This window comes from Macaca thibetana, chromosome X (genome assembly GCF_024542745.1).
Source record: "Macaca thibetana thibetana isolate TM-01 chromosome X, ASM2454274v1, whole genome shotgun sequence".
Lineage (NCBI taxonomy): Eukaryota > Metazoa > Chordata > Mammalia > Primates > Cercopithecidae > Macaca > Macaca thibetana.
Genome location: NC_065598.1, coordinates 19,820,058 through 19,832,060, shown reverse-complemented (window position 1 = coordinate 19,832,060; position 12,003 = coordinate 19,820,058). Strand labels below are relative to the sequence as shown.

The following is a 12,003-nucleotide window of genomic DNA, read 5'->3' as shown; positions in this document are numbered from 1 at the left end:
AAAACCACAATGAGATACCATCTCATACCACTTAGAATGGCAATCATTAAAAAGTCAGGAAACAACAGATGCTGGAGAGGATGTGGAGAAATAGTAACGCTTTTACACTGTTAGTGGGAGTGTTAATTAGTTCAATCATTGTGGAAAACAGTGTGGCGATTCCTCAAGGATCTACAACCAGAAATACCATTTGACCCAGGAGTCCCATTACTGGGTATATACCCCAATGATTATAAATCATTCTACTATAAAGACGCATGCACATGCATGTTTATTGCAGCGCTATTCACAATAGCAAAGACTTGGAACCAACCCAAATGCCCATCAATGCTAGAATGGATAAAGAAAATGTGGCACATATACACCATGGAATACTATGCAGCCATAAAAAAGGCTGAATTCATGTCCTTTGCAGGGACATGGATGAAGCTGGAAACCATCATTCTCAGCAAACTAACATAGGAACAGAAAACCAAATACTGCATGTTCTCATAAGTGGGAGTTGAACAATGAGAACGCACGTACACAGGGAGGGGAACATCACACACTGGGGCCTGTCAGGAGCTGGGGTCTAGGAGAGGGATAGCATTAGGAGAAATACCTAATGTAAATTATGGGTTAATGGGTACAGCAAACCACCATGGCATGTGTATACCTATGTAACAAACCTTCACGTTCTGCACATGTATCCTAGAACCTAAAGCATAATAAAAAAAAAAAAAGTATGAAATGTAAATTCTATATTAACACCGGAAGAGGGGAAATGCTCATCTGGAACTCTTCTAAGTGATCATTTAGAAATTGTTATACTTTTATATTTTATGTTTGTTTTTTATTGTTTTTGGATAAGTTTCATATGGTTTTGTTTTTATTCCCCAAATAACTGCTGAGTTTTCCTGATTATTTTCCCAACTTATAACTATTGTGACACAAAATATAATTATTGGTGAGAATGAATATTCAAGCATATAGTCCTTAGAAAAATTACTATAAACATAAGATTAAACATTCATAAAAATGTGTTTTATACTATTTAATTGAATATATTTACCATAGACCATTGTATTGGCATTGGTCATAAAGTTATATTAAAGTATGAGCCTTGTCTCAAGGCTTTAATAAGATCAGATGTAGAGAAGATTGCTTATATTAAGATCTTAAACATACATGTCTAGATGATGCTATTAATTCGAAATAACACTTACTTGGTAAATCATACAAGTAAATACCATCATACAGAACTTGGGAGGAATTTAAATTTTTAGGCCAAATATTTTATGAACTGTTAAGGGTTTTTCAGATTCTTTTAAACTAGAACTCTGTTATAATAAATATGACTAAAAATAATTAGTAACCATTGAAAAGGAATGTTGTTTATTGAGAGTGATACAGTTGACTTTTTCTTTCAAAGATACACTATAAGCATGGTTATCTTAAAAGAATGCATTTGCTATAGAAGGCACAACTAATGCCCTTTCAGCCATATTATCCTTTTTTCTTTCAGAATTACCAAGAATGACTTGAAGTTTGTTTTGTTTTTAGAACTGTTTTTCGTGTATTCATTAGAAGGGAGGATGATTTCTATAGTACCTAATAATGCCCTTTATATTCTCTAAATGTGTTGATCTCTTCATAATTAAGCATAATCAATACTAATATTTTTCATAACAAGTGCTTGTGATGAAAGAAACTTGAAAAATATGTCCCTACTGAATTACCTTCAGTGGTAAACTTTGTTGTAATTATGTTTGCATTTATGAAATAGAAAGGTTGGTAATATTTTTGTTATAGTAAAATTTTGTAACAAAATTTGACTTGCACATTTTTTAGTTAAAAGTAAGGAAATGCCTATATTGTGGGATAGCTTTAAATATAAGTGAAACAGTTTATTGCTTGACCCCATACCTATCCAGAAATATTAGGTTGGTGCAAAAGCAATTGCGGTTTTTGCCATTACTTTTAATTACTTCTGCACCAACTTAACACAATTATTGGCTTACAGCTTAGTACTCTCTCCTTTCTGTAGCTCCTTGATTAATAGCATTACTCTCCACTCAAGTATCTGCTCAAGCCAGAAATGTGAGTGTCATTCTCTAGTTGTTCTTTATTATGATCCAGTGAGTTCACTAAATGCACTTTATTTTCTCTGTAAATTTCTCTACCTTCCATGAATGTACACCTTTTATGGTCTCCCTTGTCCTTGAGAAGAAGCCCAAACTATTTGGAATGCCCTGTAGGCCCTTTGCAAACATGCCTTATTCATTCAGCATTTCTTATTTGTACTGTACACTGCCAGACACTGAGCTATAAAGATGAATAAGGTCAAACCTTCCAGGAGCTCACAGTTTTTGGGGAAGAGAGAAAACCTGTAGAATATGTATAGTGAAGGGAGGGATCAATGAAAAACAAGGAGTATGGGGAGGGAGAAGAAGATTGTGTAAAGGTCGTGTCAGGAAAAAAAATAATAATAAGGAAATAATGATTGAGTCAGATACCTTTAAAATGACCAAGACAGCTGGGCACGCAGTGGCTCACACCTTAGGGAATAATCCCAGGACTTAGGGAGGCAGAAGCAAGAGGATAGCTTGAGCCCAGCAGTTGAGGACCTGCCTGGGCAACGTAGTGAGACCCTATTCTCCACAAAAAGGAAAAAAAGGCAAAATAAAATAACCAAGAGAATGACACGTCTGATGCTTTTGAATTAAATGTGTGGACCCTCTGTCTATTAATGCAGGCACTAGGGGATTTAGTCAAACTACGTCTGCAGAAAGGCATTAGAAAGAGCAGCTGGGAAGAGTACAGGTGATTTGATTCTTTTCCTAATAATTTTCAAGTACCCCTGGCATATTAATACAAGTTTATGGCATTGCCTTTGGGATTTGTTATAAATGTGTGCCCAAAAAATAATTTGTTCCTCCTTTGCCTTTGCCATCTTATTCACAGTCTAAAGCAATATTTTAGAATAAATATGGTGATCTGATGCTTAAGGATGTAATTTCAGTCTTAGCTTCTATAAATCTCTGTTTAGTGTTCCTAAAAGATTTTCTTTGTTTTTTTCAGCATACTTCTTGATGAAGAAGGTCACATCAAGTTAACAGGTAAAAAAAAAAATCCTCATTTTATTAAAATATTTTCTCCTACAATATATACTTTCCTTTAAGGTTGATTGAGGTACAAATATTGAGTAATACACTGTATTAAAATTAAAAACTTGTATTAGAGCCAGGCGTGGTGGCTCACCCCTGTAATCTCAGCATTCTGGGAGGCTGAGGCAGGTGGATCACTTGAGGTCGGGAATTCAAGACTAGCCTGGCCAACATGGTGAAACCCCATTTCTATTAAAAACACAAAAAAATGAGTTGGGCGTGGTGGTGCACGCCTGTAATCCCAGTTACTTGGGAGGCTGAGGCAGGAGCATCACTTGAACCCAGGAGGCAGAGGTTGCAGTGAGCCAAGATGGCACCACTGTACTCCAGCCTGGGCGACAGAGTGAGACTCCATCTCAAAAAAACAAAAACAGAAAAAAACTTGTATTAGAAAATTTAAATGATTAATGTCAGAACTCAAAGTTTAAAATTTACATGTGCAAATTTATGTAGGATATTTATATTTGTTTTGGCAGATTTTGGCCTAAGTAAAGAGTCTATTGACCATGAGAAGAAGGCATATTCTTTTTGTGGAACTGTGGAGTATATGGCTCCAGAAGTAGTTAATCGTCGAGGTCATACTCAGAGTGCTGACTGGTGGTCTTTTGGTGTATTAATGGTAAGGTTTGAATTTGGGTTTTTTTTGGGAGGAAGGAGGTTGTTTGTTAAGTGAGGATTAGCAGTGAATATTAAAGAAACTGGTGTTTTTATTTTCTTTATTTTATACCATATGTAATAAGTAACCAAGAAAAATTATTATATGCAGTATAGAAGGACTGTGAAATCTATTAGCTGCTTCTATCTCGTCCTAATTTGAAAAGGCAAAAAAAATATATATATTACCATAGATTTCCTGCTAATAGTAACAATCTAAAGCATTAATGGTATTTACTCTTTTGGAGAAACTGGTCCAGAAATCTATTAGTAAGTGACCCTTAAAATAAGTTCGTTTGGTCGGGTGCAGTGGCTCACACCTGTAATCCTAGCACTTTGGGAGGCTGAGGCGGGTGGATCACCTGATGTCAGGAGTTCAAGACCAGCTTGGCCAACATGGCAAAACCCCATCTCCACTAAAAATACAAAAATTAGCCAAGCAGGATGGCATACGCCTGTAATCCCAGCCACACAGGAGACTGAGACTGGAGAATTGCTAGAACCTGGGAGGCAGAGGTTGCAGTGAGCCAAGATCATGCCACTGCACTCCAGCCTGGGCAACAGAGCAAGACACCGTCTCAAAAAAAATAAAATAAGTTCTGCCAGGCGCGGTGGCTCACGCCTATAATCCCAGCACTTTGGGAGGCCAAGGCAGACAGATCACTTAAACTCTGGAGTTCGAAACCACCCTGGCCAACATGGTAAAACCCCATTTCTACTAAAAATACAAAAATTAGGCTGAGCGTGGTGACTCATGCCTGTAAAACCAGCCTGGAAAACGTGGTGAAACCCCATCTCTACTACAACTACAAAAAATTAGCCAGGCATGATGGCACACACCTGTAATCCCAGCTACTTTGGAGGCTGAGGCAGGAGAATCACTTGAACCCAGGAGACGGAGATTGCAGTGAGCCAAGATCATGCCACTGCACTCCAACCTGGGTGACAGAGTGAGACTGTGTCTCAAAAAAAAATAAAATGTAAGTTCATATGAAATTGGCATATTTATCAAATTGTTCACATATCTACACTTTAAAATTGCCATTTGAAATGTGATTGTTGAAGCTGAGCATGGTGGCCCATGCCTGTAATCCCAGCACTTTGAGAGGCTGGAGGGGGAGGATCCCTTGAGTCCAAGAGTTCAAGACCAACCTGGGCAACATACTGAGACCTCGTTTCTACAAAAAAATATGTACAAAATTAGCCAGTCATGGTGGCACAGGCTTGTAGTCCCAGCTATTCAGGAAGCTGAGGTGGGAGAATTGCTTGAGCCCAGGAGATAGAAACTGCAGTGAGCTGAGATTGCACCACTGCACTCCAGCCTGGGCTACAGAGCCAGGCCCTGTCTCAAAAATAAAAATGTGATTGATTTCCATAAAAAAAAAAAACTGTATAGCTCAGTTGTTTTATGAATTATCAAGAACTTCAGTAACGAATATGGTAGAAATAGAAAACACTTATTACATAGCAATTTTAAAATATTTGAATATAATTAAGATGATGCTTTTTTTGCCTTCTGACCTTGAGATTTTATATTTATTGACTAATACTTCTGATTGTTTTGCCTTTCTGTAGTTTGAAATGCTTACTGGTACACTACCTTTCCAAGGAAAAGATCGAAAAGAAACAATGACTATGATTCTTAAGTAAGTACTCCCGTAATATAGATATTTTGATGAGATTTTAAAATAAATGCTTCAGGCTGGGCGCCGTGGCTCATGCGTGCAATCCCGGCACTTTGGGAGGGCGAGGCAGATGGATCACTTGAGATCAGGAGTTCGAGACCAGCCTGGCCAACATGGTGAAATCCCATCTCTACTAAAAATACAAACCTTAGCCGGGCGTGGTAGTGCACACCTGTAGTCTCAGCTACTCGGGAGACTGAGGCGGGAGAATCCCTTGAACCCGGGAGGTGGAGGTTGCAGTGAGCTGATATCACACCACTGCACTCCATCCTGGGCAACAGAGCGAGACTCTATCTCAAAAAAAGTAAAATAAAATAAATGTTTCACACTAAAAAAAATGAGATTTTAGAGTGTTGGCTGTAGTATAAGAAATAACTAAGAAATTCATCAATATTACATGGTTTGAATATGAACAGACTGCATAGATTTAGAGTACTCATATTATCTTCATGTTAATAGTGAAACACTGAAAGCTTTACTTTTGAGATTTGTAATATGACAAGGATGCCCATTATTTCACTTCTGTCCACATTGTCCTGGAAGTCCTAGCCAATATGGTAAGTCAAGCAAAAAAGTAAAGTATAAGTTTTAAAAGAAGAAATAAAACTATCATTATTTAGATAACATGACTGTATCCATAGAAGATCCAGTCATCAACCTGCACAACATAGCAAAACCCTGTCTCTACAAAAAAATGCAAAAATTAGCCAGGCATGGTGGTAAGCACCTGTATTCCCAGCTGCTTTGGGGGGTGGGGGATGGGGACTAAGACAGGAGGATCATTTGAGCCCAGGAGGTTGAGGCTGCAGTGGACTGAGATGGTTCCACTGCACCCCAGCCTGGGTGACAGAGCAAAACCCTGTCTCAAAAAAGAAAGGAAAATCCAGTGATCATATAAATTCTTGGAATTAATAAGAGTTTAGCAAAGTTACTGGATACAAGGTAAATAAACAAAAATCTATTCTGTGTCTCTATACTAGCAAAAGAAAATGGAATTTTTATCCGGGCAAAGTAGCTCACGCCTGTAATCCCAGCACTTTGGCAGGCCGAGGCGGGCAGATCACCTGAGGTCCGGAGTTTGAGACCAGCGTGGCCAACATGGCGAAACCCTGTCTCTACTAAAAATACAAAAAATTAACCGGGCATGGTGGCAGGCGCCTGTAATCCCAACTAGTCGGGAGGCTGCAGCAGGAGAATCACTTGAACCCTGGAGGCGGAGGTTGCAGTGAGCCAAGATCGTGCCACTACACTCCAGCCTGGGCAACAAGAGTGAAATTCCATCTCAAAAAAAAAAAAAAATGGAATTTTCAAAGAGGTTACTGTTTACAACAATGTAAAAATTCTCAGATACCTAATGATAAATCTAGCAGAAGTTATGTAAGACCTCTGTTGAGAAAACCAGAAAATTTTATTTAAAGAAATTTTAAAAGACCAAAATAACTTGAAAGGATATACTGTGTTTATGTTATGACAGACCCAGTGTTGCAAAGATAACAGTTCTATAGATCAGTGTTATCCACTAGAAATATAATGTGGACCAGCCAGGCATGGTGGCTCATGCCTGTAATCCCAGCACTTTGGGATGCCAAGGTGGGCAGATTGCTTGAGCCCAGGAGTTTGACACCAGCTTGGACAACATGGCAAAACCCTATCTCTACAAAAATAAAAATTAAAAAATTAGCCAGATGTGGTGGCACGTGCCAGTAGTCCCAGCCACTTGGGAGACTGAGGTGAGAGGATCACTTGAGCCTGGGAGGTCAAGGCTGCAGTGAGCCCTGATCACACCACTACACTCTAACCTGAGCAACAGAGTGAAGAGCGAGACCCTGTCTCAAAAAAAAAAAAAAAAAAAAAAAAAAAAAAAAGAAAAATAATGCGAACCACATACATAATTTTAAGTTTTCTAGTAGCTACATTTAAAAAAGTAAAAAGAGACATGTTGTGGTGGCTCACGCCTGTAATCCCAGCACTTTGGGAGGCCGAGGCGGGTGGATCACCTGAGGTCAGGAGTTCAAGACCAGCCTGGCCAACATGGCAAAACCCTGTCTCTACTAAAAATAAAAAAATTAGCTGGGCGTGGTGGCACACACCTGTAATCCCAGCTACTTGGGAGGCTGAGGCAGGAGAATCACTTGAACCCGGGAGGCGGAGGTTGCAGTGAGTCAAGATCACCACCACTGCACTCCAGCCTGGGTGATGAGTGAAACTCTGTCTCAAAAAATAAAAAAGTAAAAAGAAAGTTAATTGTAATATTTTATTTAACCCAGTGTACCCAAGATGTTATTTCAGCATGTAACCAATGTTAAAATATGATTGAGGTATTTGTTTACAACCAGTTTTTTTCATACTCATTTGAAATTCAGTGTATTTTACACTTGCAAAATGTGGATTGGCACATTTCAGGTTCTCAGTAGCCGTATGTGGCTAGTGGCTATTATAATGGATGACAAAACTATAGTTTCAATGCAAATAAAATTAAAATCCTAACAATTTTTAATGTGGATCTTGATAAACTGATTCTAATATGATAATACAAAAGACCAAGAATAGCTAAAATACTCTTGAAGACCAAGATAGGAAGACTTGCTTTACCAGGTATTAAGTCTTATTATAACAGTAATTAATACGGCATTGAAACAAGTGTGGAAAGTAGATCTATGCAATAGAATAAAGAGCCCAGAAACATATCTATATATGTGGACACTTAATTTGCAACCATTGGGAATTTCAGAGCAGTAGGGAAAGAATAGCCTTTTCTTAATAAATCATGCTGGAAAAGTTAAATATTTGTATAAAAAATAGGCAGGAAGTGGTGGCTCACACCTGTAATCCGAGCACTTTGGGAGGCTGAGGTGGATCACTTGAGGCCATGAGTTCAAGAATATAAAATTTATCCAGGCGTGGTAGTGCACACCTGTAGTCCTAGCTACTTGGGAGGCTGAGGTGGGAGACTCGCTTAAGCCAAGGAGGTCAAGAGTGCAGTGAGCCATGATCATGCCACTGCCCTCCAGCCTGGGTAATAGAGCAAGACTGTGTCTCAAAAAAAAATTTGCTTTAAAAAAATTTTTTTAAATTCCTACCTTCCACCGTACATAAAAATCATTGCCATTCTATTTAGAACCCCAATCAATAAGAAAAAGCCAACCCAATAAAAACATGGGCAAGAGACTTAGGGATCTGACAGAAGATAATATTCAATGGCCAAAAAACTTATGAAAAGATACTCAACCTCGTTAATCAGAAAATGCAAATTAAAATCACAAGGAAATATCACTGCCTACTCACCAGAATGGCTAAAATTAAAAAGATTGAAAGGAGCATTCTGAACCATTTGTGGCCCAGACTGCTGCCCTATTCAAAAATTTTGAAAATAAAAATAAATAAAAATAAAAAGACTGACAGTTCAAAATGGTGGGATGTGAAGCAGTGGCAACTTTTATACATAGCTGGAAGGAATATCAATACTCATATAACCACTTTGGAAAGCAGTTTTTGTCCTTATCTTCTAAAGACAAATATATGTATATCCTTATCCAATTAGCCCCACTCCTAGACATGGACCCATGTTAAAAGAATCTAGTTACTCACACATCAAAAAACAAGTACAAAGTTGTTCATAGCAATATTATTTGTAATAGCCAAAAAGTGGAAACCTTATTAACAAAAGAGTGAATTAATAAATAATGGTATATTCATACAGTCGAATACAATAGGAGTTGTATTTACTATATGTATTTTAGGCTCTGTGGGCCACACACAGCGTCTGTCACATATTCTTTGTATTTTTTTTCCAACCCTGTAAAATATAAAACAATTCCTGAGAGCCATTCAAAAACAGGCTGAAGCCTTGGCCCATGGGTGTAGTATGCCATACAACAAAGAAAATGAACAAACCACAGTTACATGCAACAGCTTAGATAAATCTCACAAGAATGTGGAGCTAAGGAAGTTCAGACACAAAAGAAAAAGTACTATATGATTATATTTGTAAAGTTTACAGAGCAGGCAAAACTAAAGCATAGTTTTTAGGGTTCGTATTTAGATGGCTAAAAGCCTGAGGCAAAATAAGGAAAGTGGTTACATTGGATGAGAGGTTCTGGCAATGGTATGTGTCTTGGCCAGGTGACTGTTCAGTTTGTGGCAAATAATTGAGCTATGTACTTTGGGTGTTTTTGTTCGGGGTTTTTTGAGGTATGTTATATTATTCTACACAATGAAAAAGGTCTAAAAAGATGTGCTACATAAATGAATGTTCACTGAACTTTCATCACTAAACCTTTATCACTTCATCTACTTTGATCCCTCCCTTTCAGCGAACAAACACTCTCGTGTTGAAGAACTAAATCCTTCTTTGACTTGGCCTTCCTTTCAAGTTAGTGTACCATCTTCCTGCATCCTTTCAACACAAAGCCTCTTTAAGAAGTAGTCTGTGCTTTCTGTTACTACTTTTTTGGCTTTTTTTATTTCACAGCCTATTTGTCATTCATCCCCACCACTCTGCTGAAACTGCTCTCCCTGTGGCTATCAGTGGTCTTCTAGTTGCTAAAACCAGGGGCAAGTTGTCAAAAGGATGACTCTGTACCATTCATTCACACAATTCATTTAACAGAGGTTTCAGTTCTTGCTACTCATACTTGAGACGTAGTATTAACAAGACTGAAAAGGTCTTTGGTGGACTTCAGAACTTATATTTTAGTGGGGGAGACAAGGAATTAATATCTAAACAATTTCAGGTAGTAATAGGAGATATAAGGATAATAAATCAGAAATCTGTACTTGTAATAGTGACCCTTTACTGTGTGAGGGAAGGAGCAGAAAGCAGTAGCCATATTAGATGGGACACTCAGGAAAGGCATCTCTGAGTATTTGACACTGTTGGCCACTCTCTCCCTCCATAGTTTTTCATACTTTCATCTGCTTCTCCCACCTCTCTAACCATTCCCCTTTTGTTCACTTTTACATGATTTCTTCTCTTCCTGTTTTTCCTTTTTTAATTATAAAAATTTTCAAAAATGAATTCTCAAAAATAGAATAATTCAGTGAACACATATACCTGTCACCCAGATTCGACATTTATCAAGATTTGGCCATTTCGCTTTATCTATTCTTTTTTTCTTTTCTTTACTGAAGTATTATAAGTATTCCAGACATATCTACTTAATTCAGTTTGCCTTGCTAAAAATATGGATGTTTTCTTACACATCCACATAAAACTAGCAATAATGCTTAGTTATCATCAGTCCTGAACCAGTTTTTTCAGATTTTCTTCAAAACTGTGTCTTTACAGTTGGATCCAAATCAAGTCTGCACTTTCCATTTGGTTGTACTTCTTAAACTTCTGTTAGTCTAGAACAATCTATCCCTGCTTTTCCCCTGCTGTTTATTTGTAGAAACCAAGTCAGTTGTTTTATGGAACTCTGCTTTCTGGATTTATCTTGTCAAAGAATGAGACCCCCTCTCAACATCTGAAATAAAGCATAAAACTTATTTTATTCCTTGCTATGGTAAGGCTAAAGTCTCCCCAAACACAGTAGACCACTAATCTTATATAGAGTTTTGAGGAAGGGTGGAGCTCAAGAACTGGCAGATTTTCAGGTCTATAAGTGGGTTGGCCTTATCTGTAAGAATGTGATTATTTGGGTGGGACTGTTGTTGATCAGTGGGCACTCAGGTGTGTTTATTGGAGTGAGTCCATTCCTGTTTGGCTAATTTTCAGAGACAAAAAGCAGTTACTCATCCTTGCAGGTGTTCACTAGGCAAGTTGTCATTGATCAATTCAATGGATTTTAAACCAACTGAAAGGATTTAAAACTAGTTCTGGTGGTTCTCTTGTTACCATGGTTACATAACAATTAGTCTTTTCCTAAGAGTATGGAAACTTTTTTTATTCCCTTAGTGTTATTAACTTGATCCTCTGTCCTATTTTTGGTTAAATTGTTTTAGCAAGATTATTTCACAGCTAATACTGTGTGGTCCTTATTACATCAGGAGGCTTACAATACCTTGTTGCCCCCACTTTAAGTGATGGGCTCCAGTGGGTGCAGCTGATTCCTCCATTGTAAAGTTCCCTGTCATGCTTTTAACTAATGGTTCTATCCATTAATAATGATTACTTGGAACAGTTATTTTATAAGGAATTCAAAAGTGATGAATTGCTTTTTTTTTTTTTTTAAAAAGGGCGGGGGTGGTTTAGAAACAAGATCTTGCTCTGTTGCCCAGACTTGAATGCAGTGGCATGATCACAGCTCACTGCAACGTCAAACTCCTGGGCTAAAACGATCCTCCTGCCTCAGCCTCTCGAGTAGCTAGGACTACAGGTGCACCACCACGCCCAGCCAAGTTCTTTAATCTCTTGTACAGATGATATGTTGCTATGTTGCCAGGCTGGTCTCAAACTCCTGGGCTCAAGTGATCCTCCCACCTCCGCCTCCCAAAGTGTTGGGATTACAGGCATGAGCCACTATGTCCGGCCATGATTTTCTATTATTATTATTCCTTCCTCATTTATTAGCTGGTAT

The 12,003-nt window shown here is 38.1% G+C and overlaps 1 protein-coding gene across 10 annotated transcripts in view; it reads left to right on the top strand.

Annotated features, from left to right (window-relative positions):
- The window catches only part of RPS6KA3 (ribosomal protein S6 kinase A3), a 116,346-nt gene that overhangs the window by 74,666 nt on the left and 29,677 nt on the right, over positions 1-12,003 (top strand). For all 10 annotated transcript variants that reach the window (XM_050775106.1, XM_050775105.1, XM_050775103.1 and 7 more), the window contains 3 exons: positions 3,061-3,098; positions 3,623-3,765; positions 5,376-5,446. In XM_050775106.1, coding sequence (XP_050631063.1) covers positions 3,061-3,098; positions 3,623-3,765; positions 5,376-5,446 — 252 coding nt within the window. The remainder of the gene's footprint in view (positions 1-3,060; positions 3,099-3,622; positions 3,766-5,375; positions 5,447-12,003) is intronic.